The following is a 25,896-nucleotide window of genomic DNA, read 5'->3' on the forward strand; positions in this document are numbered from 1 at the left end:
ACTCTGTGTCTCCCATTCTGTGTCCCTCCTCTGCTTGCTCGCGCGCGCTCTCTCTCAAAAATATATAAACATTTTAGAAAAGGGATTAATAACCTTTATAGAGCTTCTCTCCAAAATTATCTAACTTCCTCTTTTTTTTTTTAATCAGTAAGTTAGCCAAGTATGCAGGTCTGCTTCAGTTAAAATTCCAAGTTTCAAAGCTTTTTTGAAACTTTCTTTGGCAAAGTAGCTCCTTAATTCAAGCAAGGGGAACTACATATATATTTATAAATACTTTCCCCAGAGAAAAAGAGAGAGAAAATTTCTTCTATGTATGCTGGTCACACAGACCAGCAGAAGTTCCCTGGTTTAAAGCTCTTCACTAGTCTCTAAACTCTAAACAACTCTAGAACAAGCGGTTGCCTGTATTTATATTTGTCATGATTGAATCAGAAGGGCCCACATAAAAACACTCTGTTCTCAGCATCATCAAATGCCAAAAACACGTTACTGGCGATGCTAGATTCTGGTGTGCCGGCTCGTGCAACTCCTCTGCCTTGTCTCTTCATCCGGTCTAGAAACGCGAAGGCTCTCAGTCAGGACGCAAGGAGGGTCAGCAGTAGTTAAGGACTGAAGACCTTCTTGTCCCTGACGGGAAAGGCAGTGGGCCGGGACAGTCCCTGAATGTTCTAGAACACCACGGGAAGGGAAAGGAAAGAACTTCCTTCCTCCCCCGTGCATCCTCCAGAAACAACTGTGCGGGACGCGGGCTGCTCTTCATCGGCATCTCACAGCAGAAGCCGCAGGCCCCGAGAGGGGAGGGGCTGCCCATCCAAGTGCACTTTTCCAGGGCAGAGAAATAAACTCACCCCAGGGTAAGCCTCAGCCGTTTCTTAAAAAGGACTCACTAGATGAAGTCTGACAAACACCTTCGGTCCCACTTGCCCATCACAGGAAACGATCTTTGATTTCTTTCCTGCCCTTCCTCCAAACTTGAACTAGCCTGCAACTTTATGCTCACTAAAGCACAGTCCCATTAAACACTTGTAGTTCATCCTGTTATAAAAGTCAAGGTCAAAAAAAAAGTCAAGGTCAACAATATAAAACGTAGAAAACTAGAAGGGAGAAAACAGAGGAAACGCGGGTCTTGGAAGTCACACAGGCCTGGCTGTGGAGTGTGCCGGCTCTGGCACCAGCGACTGGAAAACCCTGGACAGGTCGTCGGTTTCTCCACCAAGTCTGTGAAAGGACAGAGATCATCCACAAACATAACCCACGCTGCGCAGCGCACAGCACATAACTGGCACTTGAACGTGAGTTAATGTTAACGGCAGAGCCATCAGCAACATCAACAATATTCCCTTCCGGTGCCCGGGGTGGCTCAGTTGGTTAACTGTCTGACTTCAGCTCAGGTCATGATCTCGCAGTTCATGGGTTCCAGCCCCACGTCAGGCTCTGGGCTGATGGCTCAGAGCCTGGAGCCTGCTTCCAATTCTGTGTCTCCCTCTCTTTCTGACCCTCCCCCGCTCATGCTCTGTTTCTGTCTCGGTAATAAATAAACACTAAAAAAATTTTTTTTAATATTCCTTTCTACAAACGAAGTGATACTTAAAAACCTTACTTAAAAATTCTTCGGAAGAGGGGCACCTGGATGACTCAGTCAGTTAAGCACCGACTCTGGCTCAGGTCAGGATCTCACGGTTTGTGAGTTCGAGCCCCACGTCGGGCTCTGTGCTGACAGCTGGAAGCCTGGAGCCTGCTTCGGATCCTGTGTCTCCCTCTCTCTCTGCCCCGCCCCTCCTCACACTCTGTCACTCTCTCTCTCAAAAATAAAATAAATGTTATAAAAAAAGAAAAAAAGAAACTCTTCAGAATATAAACTACAACATAAAAACAAGGAAAATCAAGGAAGTAAGGGATGGGGGTTAAAGAGCACACTTAGTGGGCATCTGGGTGGCTCAGGTGGGGAAGTGCCCGACTCTTGATTTCAACTCAGGTCATGCCCTCACACTGGTGAGATCGAGCCCTGTGTTGGGCTCCGTGCTGAGTGTGGAGCCAGCTTGAGATTGAGATTCTCTCCCTCTCTCTCTCCTTCCCTCCTTCTCTTTCTCTCTCTCCCTGCCTCTCCTCTGCTCACCTCTGTGCATGCACACGCTCTTGCTCTCTTTATCAAAATAAACATTTCAAAAAAAGAGTACATTTAGCACGATGAAAAAAACAAACAATGATTTAAAAAAAGAAAATGCCCTTACAGAGAATTTAGCACACTGTGAACCCTTTAGGACGGAAAGATCTCCAAATTATCCAAATCTTTTTTTTTCTTTACTTATATATATATATATATTTTTAGAAGGATTTCCAAGTCTTAAATTATTTAAACTGAAAGAAAAGACCATCTCAGGGTAGAGTATTGCTGTGAACAAAACAAACAAAACGGAGCTGAAACCTCTGTATATAAAAAGCAAAGTGGAAATGTTTACTCTCCAGGTCCGATCCAGGAAGCCAGGACGTCTTACAGAGGGCCGAGCGCTAAGACACTTGCATGCGTTTGGGATCAGTTCTACTGTTACCTGAATGTCCGCCCCCTCTGGAACGAGAAGGAAGACTGGAAACCGTGGTCCCTGCGGCTGAAGCGAGCCGGGTGCCCGTCGCTCTCCTTTGTTCGCCTGCAGGAGGCCACTTTCTGTTGATTACAGCTAAATCCGGGTATCCTCTCTTTTCTAAAGCCTCTCCTGCCTCCGTCACTTCCCTTCACCGCGCCCACCACCCCCCTCCATCCATCATGGACCTGAGGGTAGGAACGGGGTCTTATTCACCACGGTATTCAGACGGCTTTGTGGCTCGGGAACTGTTTGAATAAACAAATGAGCAAGTTCTGAGGAAGCAATTATTTTACAACCCTCGGACCCAGTCACCCCATTCCTGGGAAATTTATCTGGATATGGAGAGTAAAAGTCAAATCAACCAGCAAGAAAGCCCCAGGCCAGGAGAAAAACATTTCCATGGTCAGGATGATAGAATGAGAAAAGCCTAAGAGAAATCCATCATGTGTTGAAGCGACACCAGGATCACAGGAGGGTGCAGAAGTACACGTGTGCAATTCAGGCTGCTGTCACTACGGTCCGCCTGCCCCTCAGCTGTCCCTCACGGAGTAGGAAACACAGTGGAGGACTTCAAAATCGTTAGCCGTGTGGGCGAACGTGCAGGGCCTGGGAATCCAGAACACCTCAAAGAAATACATCAATGAAAACTGAATCCCAGGCACACGGTCTAAAGAGTCAACTCCCTCGCGTGACAGCTTTAGGCAGTTACCTCTGAAACGGCCTGATGCAGAAGCACCTGCTAGCCGGTGCGCACGCCTGCTTGGCCATTCCGGCTCCCTGGGCTCTGCACCTCCTTCCCTGCCTCTTCCCCTCCCAAACTTCTCAGTTTGGATCCACTGCCCTTCAAATAACCAGAGCTAACCTAACGTAGCTCCCGCATCCCAAACCCACCTTCCATGTGTGTTCCTGTGGCTTAATCCCATTCCTGTCTAGACTTGTTGGCCGAGCCAGCAGCCAGTTCTGACATCTGCGGAGCGCTAATTACAATGGATGAAGGGAAGCCCAAGTCACTGCAACTTAACGCTGTAAGAGTTTTACGCCAGGACCATCTGGAGAAAGGTCTCTAAGGGCCAGAAAAGACCAAACTTTAAAGAGATGGCAATAGGGGCGCCTGGATGGCTCGGTCGGTTAAGTGTCTGACGTTGGCTCAGGTCATGATCTCACGGTTCGGGAGTTCAAGCCCCAGGTCGGACTCTGTGCTGACAGCTCAGAGCCTGAAGCCTGCTTCGGATTCTGTGTCTCCCTCTCTCTCTGCGCCTCCCTTACTCATGCTCTATCTCTCTCTCTCTCAAAAATAAACAAACAGTAAAAAAAATTTTTAATAAAATAAAATAAAGAGATGGCAACATTTCTATACATATTTTCTTTGATACTCACTTGGGAGGGCATAAGACTTCTTCGAGAAATTCTTCAATCTTATTTACATCCGTTTTGACTTCATTGTTGAAAGTTATAAATGGTGGATGGGTCCCGGGAGCCAAGTTCTGCAGGTCAGCAGGCTTCCTGTCAGGGAAAACAGGGGCCAAAATTGGATCATGTTTTACTCTGGGAAGGCAACAATACTAAACAATTTTAAACAGTATTTTTAAAATGAGAAATAATACATTCTCCACTAAGTACAACAGCTGCTCTGCTATTCTAATAAGAAGCAAACCTTCACAAAGCACAAAATTCACGGTAAGAAAATAAAAAATCTTTGATTTTAACCAAAAGACAACGTCCTCCATCCTCACTCCAAATTGAACGGAAGAGCTTATTAGAAACAGAGGTAGAACTGAGGGAAAACAATCTCTAGTCTCAACCCTGGCCATCCACCCACCGTGTGTATGTAAACCGTTAACTTTTCTAGGTCTTCCTTTTCTTTCTGTAAAATACAGAACAAGAACAGCTGATTCTTACAGCCCTTTCCATATACAAGATTCCAAATTCAGTGCTACCAATCTTCCATTTTCCTGGAAGTCCACTTTCAATGAGGAAAAAGATCACCAGTCAAAAAGACTTCAGTATGTAAGGGATAGCATAACCAAAAGTAAGATGCAACATAGAAAGGGCAAAATATTATAGTGAAGAGGAGACGCTTAACCTATGTATTAGATAAGAATTTGGTCCAAATTAATGAAAAAGCCATCAACAATAGGGGTGCTTGGGTGGCTCAGTCGGTTGAGCATCCGACTTCGGCTCAGGTCACGATCTCACAGTTTGTGAGTTCGAGCCCTGCGTCGGGCTCTGTGCTGACAGCTCAGAGCCTAGAGCCTGCTTCAGATTCTGTGTCTGCCTCTCTTTCTCTCTGCCCCTCCCCTGCTGGTGCTCTGTCTCTCTCCCTCTCTCAAAAATAAACATTAAAAGAAAAGAGCCATCAACAGGTCAAATAGGTATAAGTCCAAAGAAATTGATACACAATAGATAAAATAAGTGAACACATGAAAAAATGTAAAAAAAAAAAAAAACCAACCAACCAATTACTAGAGAAATTCAAGAGTAAACTGCAATGACATTTCCTTCCTATTAATTAGGGAAAACTGGAAATACACAGAATACTGATAAAGATGGCAAAAGTGGATACTTACAGCTACCAATACCACAGAACACTGGTACCGCCCTATTAAAAATCAAAAGGGCTCCCCTGAACGCATCAGTGAATCCTAGAATCAGTAACATGAACCAATACGGTGTGATTCTAATGATACGGAATGTGCATCACCAGCAATGAAGTACTCTTACCAAAAGGTCGAACCTGAATCTAGAATCAAGTCTCTTGAGGCAGCTGTCTCTCAAAATGGGGTGTAGGGGACCCTATCACCAGGTGGTCCATAAGGTCCTAACCATTCTCATAATACTAAGACATCATTTGCTTTCTTCACCCTCATTCTTTCACGCCTGTAGAGTTTTCCACAGGCTACTTGGTGTGCGATGTCACAAGGTAACATGTACAGAAACAGATATGAGAATGTGTCTTCTATTAAGGCCGACATTAGAGATGTACGAAAATGTAAATGCCACGCTTCTGTTTTAGAAAATATATTTCTAAGACATTTTTGTGATAATAATAGGTGCATGATTGTTCTAACTAGTAAATATTTTTTAAATTTCTCAGCTTTAATTTCTAGTACAGTAAAGTGGCCAGGTACAACCATGCAACTGAAAGCTCTTTGGTGTCCTCAATAATTTAAGGGTATAAAGGAGTTCTAAGACCCAAAAGTTCATTTGCAGGAAACATGAGGAGTTGCAAACAAAGTTAAATGATACCACAAAGAAGCCATCAGCCAAATACAGAATTTGGGACACCCCACAGTTCGACAGAATGGACTCCCACCGGTCAATGGCACGAGGGAAAAAAAGCTACAAATGAAAAGGACTGCTACAGATTAAGAAAAATTTGAGACGTAACAACCAAAGGTAATGAGTAGAATGTAGACCCTGTTTGAAGAAAGCAATTAAAGAGAAAAGACACTCTGGCGATGACCAGGGAGAACGGGTCACACGCCGGGAACTGGGCATGAGGACGGCAGTGCGGCTGGGCAAGAAAACGCCCGGACTGTTGGGAGACGCACAGCGAAGGATGCAGGGTTGAAATGACAGCGGATTTCCTTTAAAATATAATTAGAAAAAAACACCGACAAAGCAAATAGGTAAAATCTCGACACCTGAGTGGAAGTCGTGGGGAAGTTTATTCTATTCCTGTATGTTTGAAACCTTTCATAATTAAAAAGTTAAACCTTATATAAAACTCAAATGTTAAAAAAAGCAATATACTGCTTGAAGCCACTTTCCCCCCGCCTATTTTTATAGCCCTTCCTTATCATAAATGCACAGAATTTAAAAGGATTTTTTTAAAGCTCATCTTTTGTTTAATGTTTATTTATTTATTTTGAGAGACAGAGAAAACATGAGTGGGGGAGGGGCAGAAAGAGAGGAAGAGAGAATCTCCAGCAGGTTCCACACTGTCAGCACCGAGCCCAATGCAGGACCAAAACCCATGGAACCGTGAGATCATGAGCTGAGCCAAAATCAAGAGTAGAAAACTCAACCGACTGAGCCACCCAGGCGCCCCATAAAGGGGATCTTCAAATGTACCATGAAGGCAAACTACTATGTCATTGAAAATAATGTTTAAAATAGAGTGTACCCCAACATCTCCTCCCATCCCAGCTTATCAATTTCCCGTGGTCCTCTTCAGATTCCTTCTCTCTCTGTCCCTCTCCGTTTTGTCTCCCTACACCCCTATTTAGGTTTGGAAAGCCCTTCATCTTTTTATGACTGGGTTCCCCAAACAACAGGACTTATTAACGATCTGATTAGTCCAAATTTTCTAACTCCAATCCCCTCAACCCAAGCTCTAGAGCCAAAGAAAAAGAACACATATTTTCTAGAACTTGTGTAAGAACCTAAACTCTGGAAGAGGACTTTTAAAAGTCAAAGTCTAATTTGACGTTCGGTTCGGATTCCTTTCCTGCGTACCCTTGGGTCTGAGGAGGTAAGCTGAGCACAGAATGACTGCGATCCGTGGAGGCTGAGCAGTCTTCCAGCCGCACGTGTATTTCAGCAGTGGCCTGGGGCGCCTGGGTGGCTCAGTCAGCTAAGCATCTGACGTCGGCTCAGGTCATGATCTCGCGGTTTGTGGGTTCGAGTGCCGCATGAGGCTCTGTGCTGACAGCTACCTCATGAGCCTGGAGTCTGTCTTTGGATTCTGTATCTCCCCCTCTCTCTGACCCTCCCCTGCTCACACTGTCTCGGTCTCTCAAAAATTAAAAAAAAAAAAATTAGGCAGTCATGCGCCCTGGGAGACTCCCCAGCGCATGGGAGTACTCAGCTCGGAGTCAGAACAGGTCCTTTTCCGGGTTTCGTTCCTTTGGTTTTCATGCCTCACCCTGATCATCTGTTCATCCATGATCCCTAATGGGCCCAGCAGGTCCAAGACCATGGTGGCACCTGGGGTCTTTAAGTCCCGTCACAATCCAGCCCGCGGCTCACGGCGGTTCCCGGCTACACTCCATTTCCTGCTCAACCCGGGAAGACCTTATACATTACCAAGGGTCCAGAAATCCTAACAGTTCAGGGTGTATCTAGTGTATTTTCAAATCTCAACATTTTAAAGTTAAAAAAAGATGTTTTTTCCTTCCAAATTTATAAAACCTACCCATCCACGTTTTTATGACTAACAGTCCATTAATGCCTACATCTAAGGTAATAACACACGTCGGTGTGTTTTACAAATAATTTTTTCATGAACCAGGTAAAGTATGATCGAGGGGAAGAAAGGGCCTGATGCTTTAAAATAACCCAGGGAGGGGCGCCTGGGTGGCTCAGTCAGTTAAGTGTCCGACTTCGGCTCGGGTCACCATCTCGCAGTTTGTGAGTTCGAGCGCAGAGCCTGGAGCCTGCTTCGGTATCTGTGTTTCCCTCTCTCTCTGCCCCTAACCCATTCACACTCTGTCTCTGTCTCAAAAATAAACAAACATTAATTTTTAAATAAATAAATAAGTAAATAAAATAACCCATGGAGGGAGGGCAGTAAAATAAGTAAGAGCTAATACTTCCATATTAAATTATGACAGCTTTCTGTTCTCCAAACAAATTTATTAGAACTTCTAGGGGGATAAAGTTGGCATGGTAGAGAAGAGCCAAGGACTGAACCAAAAGGATGTGGTTAAAGTTCTAGGTTGAATAGCTCTGCCATCCATCAGCCATGTGACTAAGGAAATCACGGCCTCTGGACTTCCTCCTCTGTTCCACGGACATAAGCCCCGCTCTGCCTGTGAAGATCAAGTTCAATACGGCTCGTGAGAGTGAACTAAACCAAAGTACACAAAGGAAACCCGCGACTGCTCTCGGCAGCACACTAACAGCATTCGGCAAGAGGGGACACAGGCAGCTTTAAACTCTACTGGAGTCTGATGGTTCAGAACTGGTCGTCTAGCATTAGCTGACTGGTACCAAGAAATCTGATTAATAGAGGCTTGGAAGTAAAGTGACACCAGGCACGTGATCACCAATGAGATCTCACCGGAGGGCCGGGTGAGATTCTACTCAGACCAGTGACTAGCGAGGAGTCCATCTTGTTTCTGCTGAAAGCCCATACAGATTCTGAAAAAACAAAGGCGAGGAGACGATTTTCCCGGATGAAGTGCTGACAGGAAGGGCAGCCACGTTAGGTCCTCAGCCCAAATCAAAGTAAATTCGAGAAGACACTTTAATGCCTGTCAACGGAACAGCAGACTTCAAATAAATGTTCAAGTTGCAAGCACTGAGGTGACTTAGAAGCTTTACCTAGTCACCGCCCGAGCAGAATCTCATCCGGCCCTCCCCGGCCTCGGGTGCTCCGTGCACCCCACGAAGGCTCACTTTACAGATGCGTCACAGAAGCGGAACATTTCAGAGGTGCAGTGTGACGGGCGTGAAACTGAAACACGGGCGGTGGCTAAAAGTTTCAGGCCATCTTTGGTTTATTTCATAAAAGCCCTTTAATAAATACTCAATGATTCATTCAGAGTCCTTCAAATGTTTTCCTTAAGTGACCTCTAGAAGCAGCAAAGAGCATATAATTCATGCCTTAAGAGCACAGATACTCTTCAGTGTTTGAGGTTTCTTTTTTATTTTTTTAAGATTTACTTTAAAATTTTTTTAATGTTTATTTATCTTTAAGAGAGAGAGAGAAAGAGACAGAGTGTGAGCGGGGGAGGGGCAGAGAGATAGAGGGAGACACAGAATGAGAAGCAGGCTCCAGGCTCTGAGCTGTCAGCACAGAGCCCGACACGGGGCTTGAACCCATGAACCGTGAGATCATGACCTGAGCTGAAGTTGGCTGCTTAACCAACTGAGCCACCCAGGCGCCCCGAGGTTTCTTTCTTGAATGTTACTTATCTGAGTAGTCTTTTTTTCTTTGCCAGAGGAGATGAACAAAAATATTCCCTTCTCTCCCATTTTGCTGCTAGATGAAGAAAAGGAAATAAAGAGAAACTAACACAAGAAACAGAGGAGGAACCTCATAGGACCCAATACTTTAAGCAACATAAGTGGCTTAACTTCAATTAAAATTTAATTCAGTACACTTGGAACAACTGGAGAACACTGGACAGGTGGCTCAGTTCCAGCAGCTTCTCAGAAGATGAGCACAGTGTAGCCACAGGGACGCTGGAGCTGGTTCTTAAAGACGGCCTGTGACCAGCTGACTCCGCCAAATGGAGGAAACAAGATACTAAGTCTGTAGAACTTGTATGTTTAATTGAGTTCCTTTTGAAGGACGTTCAAGACATAAAATCCATCCATACAAATCAAGAGAATATCGGACACCTCAGGGCAGGTATGGGGGAAAAGTTAACACCAAAAAGCCTTGGTTTCAGGACACTGTCCTATTAGTTATTCTTCTCCAGGTTTGCTATATTCTAACACTAACGTCACCAACTGAGCGAATGGGTCACAGATTCACCAAAACATACACACCAAGGCCCCGTTACTGAGCATTTGCCTCTGTGTCCCAATTCAGCCAGTTACAGATTTTATTTTCATTCAATGTGGTACACTGCCCAATCTTTGCCTACTTGCATGTCCACTTGCAGAGCGATCATGTTCAAACAAAACAGCGCCCACCAATGATTTCCAGCACAGCCTCAAATCATTCTTAAGAGAGTTCATCAACAGTTTATAGAGCTTACCCTGATCCTGATAAGTTTAGGAAAACATTCACCAAGAATCCATTTTTCTAATTCAGCTCTTTGCGACCTCAACTGGATTTATCACCTTTGAAGTCATTTTGAAAAAGAACATAAAAGGGGCGCCTGTGTGGCTCAGTCGGTTAAGCTTCTGACTTCAGCTCAAGTCATGATCTCTCAGTTCGTGGGTTCGAGCCCCGCCACCAGGCTCTGTGCTGACAGCTCGCAGCCTAGAACCTGTTTGGGATATCGTGTCTCCCTCTCTCTCTGCCCCTCCCCTGCTCATGCTCTGTTTCTCTCTGTCTCAAAAATAAATAAACAAAAAAAAAGTAAAACAACAAAAAAAGAACATAAAGACGCAGCAGTGAAGCTCTCTCTGTATGACTGTCCATGTCTGCCTGTCTCTTTCCTTGTTTCTGTCCCTTCCCCCTTCAAAACACACACAGGGGGTGTACACAGGATCCAGAATGCGTTCATGAGACACACATTGTGATTTGTAGACGTAACAAAGGCCTCGTGGCATAGAGTCGACTTTACGAAGGGAAAGGATGGAGTGTGCACTTTCCTGACGGGCCAGTAGCAGAAGTGGGTGATTTCTCTATGAGGCTGGCCTGTCCCATCCCATTTAGTCTCCCTGTGTCACTGACACTGCTGCTGCTGTCACTACTGGAAACCAGACTGACTGCTCAACCTGCTGAAGACACTTTTCGGAAGGGTGGAGCCACAGAGCAGTGCTAACGAAAGCAGACTGCCTGAAGGATCTAGAAATCAGACTCTGTTCTGAGTTCACAAATGCCTTTCAAGAATACGCAGGATTTTCAGTTTTATAACTCCGTGGTACCTTGTTGGATGACTACAAAACTGCTGAAGTTTAAACTATCACAATAATCTTCCAAAACTTTGTGTTATGACTATGGCAACTTACAAGTGAGTCTCACCCAGTCCCCCATGATTGGTATCATCAGCACGTGACGCGGAAGGAAACCAGTAATGACAATGCAAAGGATCGGAGAGTTTCAGTTTACAGTGGAAATGGGAAAATGGAGCATGGATTTCCCAGACTTTTCTTTTTTTTAATATTTTTTTAACATTTATTTATTTTTGAGAGACAAAGACTGCACGAGCAGGGGAGAGGCAGAGGGAGAGAGAGAGAGGCACACAATCTGAAACAGACACCAGGCTCTGAGCTGTCAGCACACAGCCCAATGCAGGGCTCGAACTCCCAAACCACAAGATCATGACCTGAGCCGAAGTCAGATGTTTACCCGCTGAGCCACCCAGGCGTCCCCCCCTTTTCCTTAAATTTAAAAACAACGTAACTGACCTCCCAGGAAGATGAGACAGCTTGCCCAAGGTCCCATGGAGATAAGGGACAGGGCTCTATCCGCACAGAACCAGGCCTCTACCCCTAATCCACCGCTCCCCATTTGATGACATGTGAGAACACCTTTAAATATGCTCTGAACTTTAATATTTTCATTTCCATTGATCTGGAGATGTTGCTTAAATGGTGGCTGATGTAATAAACCTAAATTCCTTCCAAACGAAGCCTGGGCACTTTTTTTTTTTTAATCTCTAATTCTGCAATACAAATGCGGCCTGAACAGAAAATGAGGGCTGGAAATGACCCCCGCTAAAGCGTTGAGGCAGCCCTGGCAGGCAAGCAAGGGGAGACTGTTCCAGAGCCTCACGGGGGCACATGAATACCGCCAGCACCGTCATTAACATCCATCGAGACTCAAAGAGAACGTGTCACACGGTGCCAGAACTAGAAACCAGCTTGTTCTTAGGGAGGAGATGTCATGGAACAATAGTTTTTTCAGAGCACCAAGTGGGCCTCGAAATAGCACTCAGTGGAGTCTGACTGCTCCCCGCCAGTTTGCTGGGCGGGCAGGACTCTTCACCGAGGAATGAAGCAACTCCCAGGAAAAGCAGGAAAATCAGCACCGTAGGCATTTCTCCCCCACGGCTTTAAAGTTAAGAATATACCGTGAAAGGGGGCGCCTGGGTGGCTCAATCGGCTGAGTGTCCGACTTCAGCTCAGGTCATGCTCTCACGGTTCATGAGTTTGAGCCCCGCGTCAGCCTCTGTGCTGACAGCTCGGAGCCTGGGGCCTGTCTTCCGATTCTGTGTCTCCCTCTCTCTCTGACCCTCCCCTGCTCACACTGTCTCTCTCTCTCTCTCTCTCTCTCAAAAATAAATAAAACATTAAAAATTTTAACAAAAACAATATACCATGAAAGGTACTTTTTTACTATACAGGATGCTTGATTCCTCTGTGACAACTCTATTTCACAACGATTTTCCAAGCCAGTGTTCAGTCGCTTTAAATCTTACTCAAGACTCAGCAACAAAGGGAATGAAATCTTGCCATTTGCAACTACGTAGATGGAACTGGAGGACACTATGCTGAATGAAGTTAGTCAGTCAGAGAAACACAAATATCATATGGCTTCACTCACATAAGGACATTAAGACACAAAACAGATGAACCTAAGGGAGAGGGAAGAAAATATAAAAACAGGGAGGGGGACAAAACATAAGAGACTCTTAAATAGGGAGCACAGAGGGTTACTGGAGGGGTTGTGGGGGGGGCTACACGGGTGAGGGGCATTAAGGAGTCTACTCCTGATATTGTTGCACTATATGCTAACTAACTTGGATGTAAATTTTAAAAAATAAATTAAATCTTACTCAAGACTCTAAGTATCTCAATTCACAGAAAAGATCTGGAAGGATCAGGACCAAACCTAAATGCAAGGGTATCCGTGAAGGGGAAGCCGCGGACCAGGGGCTGGAGGTGGAGGGGATTCATTGCCAGGCACTCCTCGTACACTTTTAATTGCTCTTGAGAAGCAGGTTTCAGGTGTAGCCCTAAGATTTCCAAAGAAAACTAAGAAACGCAGGCTCCAATTTTAAGTGCCATTGGTTTTACTCAAAGCCCTGGGAAATCTTCCCTGGGTGGTAATACTTCATAATTAGGAAGCCCTGAATCTTTCGTCCTACTTTTTATATGTGGGGGTATATTACTCTTAAACATATACGAATCCTCAACTATCAATCAACTTACAGAAGTAATGCCTTCAAGAGTTTGCACTGGAAAAGTGAAAGAGCCATTATGAGCTCACTTCCTTCCCGGAGCCAGGTCCCGTTCCCTTACGGCACGGGTGCTGGTATGTGCCACAATCGGGCACTGTACTGAGCTATTCAAAGAAGGCTTTTGCAAAGCATGGCCACCAACTCACTTGCTCCAAACCAAAAATGGAATAGGAGAAATCCATGTATTTTAAGACACAGTAAGGGTGTGTGCCTGGTAGCACGGTCTATTTTTAGATGTTACATCGGGAACCTTTCTCCTTGAATGCATGCAGGGGAAAAAACAGTAATAGAAGGGTAACTACGTGAGTCATTTCATTCTTCCAATAGCTCTGTCCAATACGAGGTAGGCAGATCTTTGAAACACCCCGTAGTTTTAACTCTTAGTATTCCCAAAGGCTTACCTCTACCTTCATATACATAACTAGCGGGGTTCCTGGAAGACTTCCTGGATTATTTTCAGGAAATCAATTTTAAGACTCCAAGATCTCAAGTAAGGGCACTAGCAGTAAGTAAGGAATAAAGTTTCAGTGACGACAGAGGTCCAAGGAATGCCAGCCTGGACCTGGGAACAGGACGATAAAACTCTTACTCTGTGCTGCCCCGAGGGATAACATACGTGACTTCTGCCACCCATCAAGTGACAGGCTGCCCAGACTTTTTCTTGGACACTGTTCGTGACTGATAACGGTTCAAAAAATAAGCAACAAACCATGTTGTTGCATTTGTGTCAAGAGGCATCCGTTCCACTGCCCAATCCTAGATTTTCTATTAGTGTAACTGCTCTTAACCCTTGATTTAAAATCTCTTCTCTTTGGGGTGACTGGGGGGCTCAGTCGGTTGGTTGTCCGACTTCGGCTCAGGTCATGATCTCACCGCTCGTGGGTTCGAGACCTGTGTCGGGCTCTGTGCTGACAGCTCAGAGCCTGGAGCCCACTTCCAATTCTGTGCCTCCCTCTCCCGCTGCCCCTCCTCTACTTGTGCCCTGTCTGTTTCAAAAATAAACATTTAAAAAAGTTCTTTTAATAAACATATAAATCTCTTCTTTTCCCCTAAGTATGCATGCTCTTCACCTTGAACCTGTTTGCTGAGGAAGAACAGAGGCTCCTGAATACAAGCAGCCAACTGCTTCTCAGGGCCCCTCCCCCCACCCCAGTGCTCTCCACTAGGTCTGCGGACAGAGAGTTAGAAACAACGCTTCACCCAGCAAGAATAATCACAGGGCCATCGATAGTGGCTCTTATTTTACAATTATATTTAACCAAATATGGTTAAAATCACACTACAGAAAATTCCCAAGATTCCCTAAAAAGTAAAATAAATAAGAGACTGCATTAGTATTCCTCCTCCTAAAATCCCACTCTTGTCTTAAAAAATCCAGATTAAATATACCATGTGTTTAGCCCATTCCAAATGGGGAAGCTGTCTGCCTAGAAAGTTCTTCATAGCTCCATGTTTACACTGGGAAGTCAAAGATTTCACTGCCTCCACACTAAACCTTGGCTCCTGGGGCAGCTCTTGCAATTAAAAGTACACACACAAGAAAGTCCTAAAGAGACCGAGTGGCCAGTAAATGCAACTGACATTGTGAGTTGTCCATAATACTTACACAAGTTAAATCTGTCCCCACATCAAGCTGAACTTTAATAAATGTACTTCCTTTCAAGAGCATCCGCATACACGGGGAGGGGAAGGGATCAAACTGAAAGCAGCAGACACTCAAGTTAATTTCAAATCACGACAGACTCTTACCTTTTCAGGTCCACGGTTGTGACACTAAATACAACGCCTTTGAGCCACAGAATCATGAAGAGCCTCTGGGAAAAGGGGCAGTTTCCTATGCTTTCACCGTCACTGCCAGCCTGGGAAACAGAAATCAACAGTGAAAACCAGGGTCAGAGGGATGGCATTCAAAATGAAAGACCTTCTTCCGACTTATAATCAAGGGTCCAAGAAGACAGGGAAAGCTGCATGACAGAAGGCAGGCAGGAAACTCGGCTTTCTGTTATCTTGCTCTTTCATTTGCCTTCTCTCTTCTGAAAAATGGCCAGTCCACAACAGCACTGTCCTAGAGAATTTTCTGCAAGGGTAGAAATGCTCTGTATTACCACTGTCCAATATAGTAGTTGTTTGTGACACGGGGCTAAAATGAGTGCTTAAAATGTAGCTTGTTCGACGGAGGTTATTTTATTTGCTTTTAATTAATTACATGAAACATAAGTCATTTCCTGTTCTAGGAGACAGTATTCCTCACAAGGTGACATGAAGAGGGAAATTCACAGGTGTGTCTATCTCCAAAAAGTTAAATCATCACCAACCCCTCCCCATTTAAACACATTCATTATAAAAAGCCCATATCCTGTTTTACACATCCCTTCCGGAACAAGAGAATAACAAGATATCTTTATAATAAGCTATTTGTAATCCTACTTAATGTGACTGGAGCAGCTGACGACTTCCCCGAGCTCGATGATGAGGTAGAATTTTCCTAAAAATCAGAGTGGGACAAATTTTTAATTCCATCACAATAGCCCCAAGTTTACACAGGAGGAACAGGGGAAGCAGGAACCAGGAAGGGGGAAAGAAAGCAGCATACTGGAAGAGAACATTCGGGAAGAGAACATTCTAACACTTGCTACAGAGCAACAAAGCCCTCTTCACCACAAAAGCTGGAAAAAGCCAGAAATAACTTTCAACAACTCATCCAAAGATGAATGATTCAAGTACTATTTACTTTCCTAAAGTAACTCTCAAAATATTCAGAAGCCATTTCGGTAAAATGCTACATTAGTAAGTTATTCTTAAACTAATGGGGAAATAGACTGGAATAAAAAAATAATAAAAAGTAGTTAACCGACTAAACACAGTATACTAGCAAAAATACATTGGTATAATAGGAGGATCCCAGAACCTTCCCTAATGAGCATGGGAGAGTTACAACTGAGCTTGGTTAAAAAAAAAAAAAATTCATTCTTGGGGCGCCTGGGTGGGTCAGTCGGTTAAACATCCGGCTTCAGCTCAGGTCATGATCTCACGGTTCGTGGGTTCAAGCCCCGTGTTGGGCTCTGTGCTGACCGCTAGCTCAGAGCCTGGAGCCTGCTTCAGAATCTGTGCCTCCCCCTCTCTCCGACCCTCTCCTGCTCACGCTCTCTCTCTGTCTCTCAAAAATAAATTTAAAAAACATAAAAAAAAAAAAAACCAGTTTAGATAAGAGATTCCTAGGCCTTATATCCAGAGACTGTGATTCAGAAGAATTCTTGGGTGGAGCCCAAGAATCCTCAATTTGTTATAGGCGCCCAAGGAGACCACACAGCAAAGCATCTGCTAGTCACACTGAGAGTCACTGGCATGGGAAGGTGCTTCTTCAAAGCACAAGTCAGGGCATAATACTAAGTCATGGTACACAAAGTTGCTTTTTTGAAGATGCTGGCTATCCCCACACAGAGAACACTGATAGCATAAAAGTGAGTTTACCATGGATAATCAAAAGTTAAGATATTCTCTCTCTGTATAGGCTGACGTGTAATGTTTTACACAAGGCTGTGGCTTTAGATACTCAAATGTTATTATCATTCTTGTTCTGTTTTGTCTTCCCTCCTGGTTTTAACAGCTGTAGCAGCACAAGTATAACTACGAGAGAGGCGCCTGGGTGGCACAGTCAGTGAAGCATCCTACCCTTGGCTTTGGCTCAGGTCATGATCTTGCAGACTGTGAGCTCGAGCCCCACATCGGGCTCTGTGCTGACAGTGCAGAACCTGCCTGGAATTCTCTCTCTCCCTCTGTCTCTGCTCCTCCCTTGCTCACTATCTCTCTCTCAAAATAAATAAAAAAATAACTTAAAAAAAAAAAAGAAGAAGAACTACATGAAAAATATACCAAATTTCAGACTTCCTAAAAAAGCAGTAAGTTTGGTAGACTAAGACCAAGTCTGACTCACTTTGTCCTATTCTATTTGTTTAATCTATTAAATGAACTATAATCTCCCCCAAATGTCTGTCATAGGAGTATAAACTAATTAAACTGGGGGGCACCTGGGTGGCTCAGTCAGTTAAGCGTCTGACTTCGGCTCAGGTCATGATCTTGCGGTCCGAGGGTTCGAGTCCCATGTCAGGCTCTGTGCTGCCAGGTCAGAGCAGAGCCTGGAGCCTGTCTTTGGATTCTGTGTCTCCCTTTCTCTCCTGTCCCCATCATTGCTCCTGTCCCAATGATGCTCTGTCTCTCTCTCTCTCTCAAAAATAAATAAGTCAAAAAAATGTTTAATCAAATAAAATAATTAAGTTGGTAAAGAAGTTGTAATCAAGACGTTACGTATAGCCACTTGGAAAGACATGAGACCAAAGGCAAGCCGGAGATCCAGAGCGATGGGCTACAGACCAAAAAACCACAGCATAATGCCTATGGCCGTCTGCACAGCACGTGCTGCGGTATGGACCAAAGAGCCCGGGGACGTGGATGCTACACGAACGCGCTCTTGCTTTCACGCGCTTCGGTCTCCGGCGTATCTAAAGCTTATTACACATCTCACACACCTTACAAAATGATTCTTTTACGCACACCCAGATAAAAGTATATGTCCTCTTTAAGACAGATCTGAAAAATGTCTTCATCAACAACTCCCAGAACTCAGGACAACTCAAAGGAGCTTTTCTGAACTTTTAACAGAGTAAGATTAAGAGCTACTAAGAGGATATTTTCATCAAGTATATGGTGAAACTGGAAAAGTTTGGATTTCTAGAAGTCACAAGTCAAAGACTTTCTCCTTTAATCCATGTTGTATTAATAAAATTCCATGTAAACATTTCAATAAAATTCACTCAAGTTAAAGGATCAAAATTATACTCTTCAATATGCACTACATTGAACATAACCTGTCGGTACCGTTGACGCAGGAGGACCTCACGGTACAGTGGCAAGCATCATCAACCGAGATACCTTTCTTCCTTACTCAGTGATAAAAACTAACACATAGGTATGTCTAACAATAGCATCTAAGGAAAGTATGTTTAAAAAAACTTTGCTTTTTACTGCTTTCTAACAGTATCCTCACGATTTTAAAGATAAATAAAAACTGAAACACTACAGAAAGTCAGAGCTCCTCTACCCTTGAAACATTCACAAGTTTGTTCCTTATTCTTCTAGATTTCTGTTTTCTATGTACATACCACTTTTCTTTTTTAGATATGTGATCGCTGGGGCACCTGCGTGGCTTAGTCGGTTAAGCGTCCGACTTCACTTCAGCTCAGGTCATATCTCACAGTTTTTGAGTTTGAGCCCCACGTCGGGCTCCGCGCTGACAGCTCAGAGGCCGGAGCCTGCTTCTGATTCTGTGCCTGCCTCTCTCTGCCTCGCTCTGCCCCCCACCGAGTGTGCTGTGTGTGTGTGTGTGTGTGTGTGTGTGTGTGTCTGTCTGTCTCTCTCTCTCAAAAATAAACATTAAAAAAATTTAAATATGTGATCGCACTGTATATAACTTTTTTATAACCTACACTATTTTATTTTCAGTGTAATGTAATCAGCCCTGTGGAGGCTGTACTGCCCTTGCCAGGATGATGTCTAAGAGGACCAAGGTGGAAGCCAGGCTTTCGACCCTGCTCCACCCCCGGACCCCAGCCCGGCTGGAGGTCAGAGGCGGCCCAGGGCAGAGCGGTCACCATCGACCGAGGGAATGAGACCCCCTCACCTGGATGTGAGTGGAGACCACACGGGGAGTGGGAACTCCCACTCCAGCCCAGCAAAACTCAAGAGCCACCCGCGGGGTACCAGTGCAGGCCGTGTAGACGCCCAGCGTCTCTGTGGCTGTAACAAGGCAGTGCCGCTGCCCTTCCCCGCTCCGAGCCCCCTCCAGAGCGTCAGGGAAGCGTGAACAACATCTAAACAAGATCCCGAGTCTCGTAACGTAACATGGAAATGTCCTGGTTTCCATCAAAAATCACTTGTCATACGAAGAACCATATCAAATTGAATGGAAAAAGGCAATCTAAGGGGGACATCAGGATGCCGGAGCTGTTGGGATCTGCTGACAAAGACTGTAAAGCGGCCATGATAAAAGTGCTTCAAAGAGAATTATGAACAGCCTGAAGCAAGTGAAAACAGGACTCAGCAAAGAAGTAGGAGACGTAAAGAAGAACCAGATGAAAATTTTACAACTTAAAATGAAAGAAAGAGGCTCTCTGGCTCCCTCTGCTCCATCAGCTTGGAGTGAACAGAGGCCCGGGTTCGAACCTGCAATAAACGACCTTCGCTTTTTGGCTTTGAAAAAAAAAAAAGAAAGAAAGAAAGAAAAGAGCTCAAAGGATGAGCTCAAACTGCCAAATGGAAGGGACAGAGGAAAGAATCACTGAACAGGAGACAGGATAGAAATTACTCACTCGGAACAGAGCAAGTGTCAACGGAAAATGTACTACTTCCCGTATATTTCCCTATTTTGATGCCATCTATCACACAGTGATTTTTGGAGGCTTCATCTATGCTATTAATCCAACAATTTCACTTCTAGAAATTTATTTTACAGAAACGTGTATACAGATGTCTGGAGAGAGAGCGCGGAGCAATGAATCGCTGTTTGTGACAGCAGACCCCTGGAGACCACCCAGTGACGATCCATAAGGGATTTGTTCAGTTTGAGGCCACCGCCAGAGGGTGAATGTCTGAGCTAACAGCTCGCCTTTGCTGCTCCGGGCAAGGGCAAGGGCAAGGGCAAGGGCAAGGCCACAGTGTTTCCCTGTGGTATTAACAGCTTGCTTTTCTTTTTCTCTGAGAGACAAGAGGGCAAGCAGGAGAGGGGCAGAGAGAAAGAGACGCAGAATCTGAAGCGGGTTCCAGGCTCCGATCTGTCAGCACAGAGCCAGATGTGGGGCTCAAACTCACAAACCACGAAATCATGACTTGAGCCAAAGTTGGACACTCAACCGACTGAGCCACCCAGGCGCCCCTAAAAGCTTTCTGGCTAAAGCTTAGCCTGTCCGTTCCTGGCTCCACGGCCAGGCAGAGCAGACTTTGGCTACAGTAGTTTCTGTCTGCACCTGTTGGTGTTTCCAGGCAGTCAGCTCCTATAGCTCTGGGTCTGAGATAATATAGAGACGAAAAAGAAAAAAATTTTAAATTAAAAAAATTGTAAAAATAAAAAACATGAAATTCATCTACTCTATCTTCCCAGAAGCAGAAGCCTCTCAAAATTAAAATTAGAAAGCAAACTTAAAAATGTAGAAAATGTGGTATATCCATACGATGGAATATTACTCAACAATAAAAAGCAGCTGTGAGGCATTGATCTATTCTCTAAATTGGATGAACTTTGAAAGCTCATGCTAACCGAAAGGAGCCAGTCACAAAGTTCCATATACTGTATGATTCTGTGCATATGAAATGTTCCAAAACACGCAAATGCACAGAGACAGGAAGTAGATTGGTAGTTACCTACTGGGGCTTTTGTGGAGCAGAAAGGAAGGAAAGGTTGGGTAAAAAGGGACTTTTTTCTGGAGTGATGAAAATGACTCTAAAATTAGACTGGGGGTGATGGCTGCACAATCCTGTGAATGTACTAGAAACCACTGAATTGTATACTTTAGATGGATGCATTATATGCTATATGAATTGTATCTCAAAAAAGCTGTTTTAAATATACAGGCACAAAAGGTGCCTGACTTGGGCTCGGGTCATGATCTCACGGTTCATGAGTTTGAGTCCCGCATCGGGCTCTGCGCTGACAGCGCCAAGCCTGCTTCTGACCCCCTTACCCCTTCTCTCTGCCCCTCCCTCACTCCTGATCTCTCTCTCTCTCCCCCAAAAATAAACATTAAAAAAATTCAATATCTAGGCACAACTTACAAATATAAATATACACATACCAGATGCATTTTAACTTAGAATACACAGTTCTAATATTATGATTTCTTATTACAAAAAACAAACATTCCCGTAATGTTTTCCCCAAAATTAGAAAATTCAAATAAAGCAAAAACTTGAATAATGCCACAGACACAGAAATAAGCACCAATTTCCAGGTAAAGGCTGGGTCTCGGCATTCATCTGAAGTTTTGTTCTTACAAAAGGAGACGTTCTGTTTACCTTGCTATCTGGGGCTCCTTGTACACACTCACTATTCCTCGCCCTTCTCCCTCCAGCCTCTGTTTAATTCCTGAATTGCCTAATACCAATATTTAATCGGAAACTTCCAGATTAACTCCTACATTGCTAAATAGGGGTCAGTGGTAGATGCCATCAATATTTTAATGTTTTACTAATCCAAGGTTAAGGAATGGCTCACTTAGAAAACCTAGTTTAATCAGTTCTTGGAATAGTCATTTTAAAACACCTAAGAAGGCAAGTTTGAACTTTGTTCCTACTTCTTTGTGTTTAAGGGACTGGGGGCAGGGGTGGAGGTGGGGACTGCCGGGGGTGACTAGGGTAAGAAAGACAAACTGGGACCCGGGGGTAGAACTGTGCTCCTGACCATTACATTATTTTCCTTGACACATTTTCTAAGGAACACATACAATATGCTGCCAAAAGTGTAAACTTTAAAAACTTTAAGGCTTCATTTACCTTTACTGTGGATTCTATCTAAATTTGCTGTCTGAATACACAAATGGCTTGCTTTGATTTAGATTAACTTACAAGTCTCAAAACAACATGATAAATGGGCAAAGTCACCTGGTTTCTATTATTCATTTCTTCAGAGTTTTTCCTAAACACAGGCTAGAACCAAGGTTCGGAGTCCTAAGGTTTAATAAGCAATCACCTTTCTACAGGGTCTGCAGAACATGCCGGAAACAGGGCTTAGAATCAGACATCTGGGGCGCCTGGGTGGCTCAGTCAGTTGAGCATCTGACTTCAGCTCAGGTCATGATCTCGCCGTTCCTGAGTTCCAGCCCCGCGTCGGGCTCTGTGCTGACAGCTCAGAACCTGGAGCCTGCTTCAGATTCTGTGTCTCCCTCTCTCTCTGTTCTTCCCCTGCTCACACTCTGTCTCTGTCTCTCTCTTCAAAAATAAGCAAACATTTTTAAAAATTTAATAAAAAAATTAAAAGAGAGAATCAGACATCTGGATTTGAATCCGGACTTCACTATGTAATAGATGGGGAATCTTTAGTAAGTTACTTAACCTCTGTGAAACCTGACTTCCTATACCATGCTATGAGGTGGTCAAATCAGTTAGGGCACACCCAGTTCCAGGCACAGGGTAAGAGTTTAGTAAATGTTACTTGACTTTAACGATACTTCATGCACAGAGCTCAGGCTCTACCTAGGGGTTTATAAGTTGGAGCACTTAGTCATCAGAATCCCTAGTTACTTCATTCTTCCAGAAAGCAAGAGAGAGAAAAGAATCACACACAGAACTAATTCTATAAATAAAGCGGAAGGATCCATAGTGGGGCAACTACACTATCCCGAGCTCTGGTGATGTAAACAGATCGGCCAATGGCAGGCCGTCCGTGGGAAAGACCTCGGTTGCTACTATTTTTTTGGTCAGTACCACCAACTCCTGAAGTCTACTGTGCAATTTAGAGAAGAACTGATTCGTGAGAGATCCCATGAGGATGCCCAACGACCAGAGTTAGATCAAACTCCAGGCTAGGCTGTTCAAGTTCACATAAAACATTTACCTTAATGACAATGAACTCTCTACCCTCCCAAAACAAGCTCTTCACACGTATTCATCTAGGTATCCCTCACATCCTGTAATTCAGCACAGCCTGGTGGTTAATTAAGAGCCAGACTCACACAGAGCCACCATTTCCTGTGTGACTTTGAAAAATGATTCAACCTCTCTGGACCAGTCTTCCTCTTGCATAAAATGGAAACAATAACATGACCTACCGTTGGATGGTAGTTGAGGGGAACTGAGTAACACACAGCAAAGAGCGCAGAAGAGCACAACTGCTCTAACGCCAAAAAAGTGGGAGTTATTCACGGGACACCCTTTATGCCCTTCCACATTTTTTTGTATTTGTGCTATGCACATGATCTTTTGTTTAAAAAAAAAAAAGGCAAGCTGGGGTGCCAGGGGAGCTCAGTAGGTCAAGTATCCAACTCTTGGTTTCGGCTCAGATCTTGACCTCACAGTTTCGTGAGTTCAAGCCCCACACTGGGCTCTGTGCTGGCAGCGTGGAGCCTGCCTAGGAGTCTTTCTCCCTTTCTGCGCCTCCCCCACTCACGCTCTCAAATTTAATAAGCAAACTTAAAAAAAGGGTGGAGGGGGGACAAGCAAACAAAAGCCTTCCACCCCAAACATGAAAATGAGGTAAAACAAAAGCTACAGACTGAACGTGGAATCCTAAAGAAGGACTGAGAGGCGACGGAATCCTACAGGCGCAGCATCCGCCCGTCTCGGGCACCAGGAAAGGCCACAAGAAGTGCGTTTAAAATGCAGATTACCAGGCCTCGCCTCCACACATTCAGATTCAGTATGTCTTTGCTGGGGTCCAGGAACCTGCAGGTTTTAACAAGCACTTCAGGCAATTCTGATTCAGATGCATTTGGTGGGCAGACCCCATTTTGGGAAACACTGACACAGAGGGAAACATGCCAGAGACATAAAGACTGGAAAGAAGTTGACTCCACAGTTAGACTTTGAATTTGAATTCCTCACGATGCCTTTGGACTCTGCTCTTGGTAGGCCAGCAACGTGGTCACTATTTGTTAGAGGCACTTTGAATAAACAGCAGCCGCCTCCCATATTTTAAAGGACTACTACGCTATTTGGCCTCAAAGTTTAGGGCCTATCAAGCCTTAAACCAAGTCAACCTAAAGCCCTTTAAAAACCTAAACCCTCAAATTCAAGAACATTCCTTTTTTTTTTTTTTTAAAGTTTATTTGAGAGAGACCGAGACAGCGCAAGTGAGGGAGGGACAGAGAGAGAGGGAGAAGGAGACTCCCTAGAGAGGGGCCGATGCAGGGCTCAAACTCAGAAAACCAAGAGATGGTGACCGAGGCAAAACCAAGTCAGATGCTTAACCTCCAGAGCCTCCCCCCAGTTCCCCAAGAACATTCTTATTTACACAAACTAAGAAGCAGAAGCAAAACAATGTAACAACAACGTTTCTAAGGGCTTGTCTCTCAGCCAGCCAAATAGAGTGTGGAGGAAATTATGGGGATCCAGAACCCTCTATAGATCAAATGCTTCACGCCTTGGGATGGTTAGATCTGGTGCAGAGGAACAACTATACCTGTAATTACTATATTACATCACTAGATGATCTGACTTGTCGGGAGAAAGAAAAAAGATCCTACTACGATGTTAGGGATAAGGACCCGTATCTGAATTGGAGCCGTATTATAACCTTACACTAGGTAAGTTACTTAACCACTTTCTTTGCCTTTAGTTTTCTCTTCTGTAGAGGGGGGTTCTAGGGTAGGGGTTTGGGGGTGGAGATTGATTTATAGAAGCTGGTACCACAAGAATATATTCCTACTCTTAGAGAATACAATGTGTGCAGCTTCAAGGAAAGGAGCACACAAGAAAGTAAACGGGGTAACACTGTTAATAGGTAAACCAGGTGAAAGGTCTTTGTCCTGTTCTTCTTCCCGCAACTTCAAAGTTTGAAACTATTTCCAAATTAGTGGTTTTTAAATTATTCATTTAGTTTCCACTTCTGTCCTAATAGTTTCTAACTGTAACTCATTTTTTAATGCACTATTTATATAACATCTCCAAGGGCAGGTAAAAAGCAGTCTTTTTAAATTAAATGTTTTTGTTTTTTTAATCATCCATCAACCATGTGAGGACCTACACTAAATACTGGAGATTCAGGGCTGAATCAGAAAAGACTGTCCCTACATTTGTGTAACCCATGGTCCACAAAGTTGAATCTGAGTCATTTAAGAATGTTACAACACACTAAAAATGAAAATCAAAATACATTCCCCAACCTTATCACCAGTGAAATAACACTTAAACATTTTCTCAGATGGGTCATAAACATCCCCTGATAAATCACAATTTTGTGAGTTTCAGTTTTATGGGCTCGCCAATGGCTCCTCCTCTGACCCGGTGACTCAGCTTTTAACCGGAGACTTGATGTTCTTTTGCTTTAATCTAATCACTAAACTGAGAAATCATTCAAAACTGTACAAAAACATGTCTTTTTGCTTTATTCTCAAATATTAAAAAAAATAGGGAGCAACTAAAAAGGATAGACAAAGTTTATCATACCTAACCATCCAAATTAACCTTCTAAAATTTAGTTATTACTAAAGTCACCGAGATTCAAAGGTACTTGAAGGCAGCTGGGGGAAATCGCTGAAAGACAATTTAGCCCACTGTTCTAGCTAAATGTCCTGGTTTAATGATAAAGCTTTCTTTTTTAAGCTGCTTCTCCTACCCACAACTACGGAGAGTTCAACCTGTTGAAAGGGAAACAATTCATTTCCCAGTAGTTCCTAAGGCTATTTCTGTTTCCTTTAGTAAATCAGTAAATTATAATTCAATTACCCAACATAGCTGATAGTTTAACTTAAAAAAAAAGAAAGAAACCTGTAAACATGTACAATTGTCTTTAAAAGTGAGGTCTTGCCAAAATCCTCACTTCTCCTTTCTCAAGATGACTTCCCAACCCATGTTCTCGGGGA

The 25,896-nt window shown here is 43.9% G+C and overlaps 1 protein-coding gene across 1 annotated transcript in view; it reads right to left on the reverse strand.

Annotated features, from left to right (window-relative positions):
* Positions 1–25,896, reverse strand: part of CLIC4 (chloride intracellular channel 4) — a 65,261-nt gene that overhangs the window by 15,485 nt on the left and 23,880 nt on the right. Inside the window, exons 2-3 of the mRNA XM_029946943.1 lie at positions 15,080–15,189; positions 3,960–4,085 (exon numbers count right to left, since the gene is read on the reverse strand). Of these exons, the coding sequence (XP_029802803.1) occupies positions 3,960–4,085; positions 15,080–15,189 (236 nt within the window). The remainder of the gene's footprint in view (positions 1–3,959; positions 4,086–15,079; positions 15,190–25,896) is intronic.

Source organism: Suricata suricatta, chromosome 8, assembly GCF_006229205.1.
Source record: "Suricata suricatta isolate VVHF042 chromosome 8, meerkat_22Aug2017_6uvM2_HiC, whole genome shotgun sequence".
NCBI classification, from domain to species: domain Eukaryota; kingdom Metazoa; phylum Chordata; class Mammalia; order Carnivora; family Herpestidae; genus Suricata; species Suricata suricatta.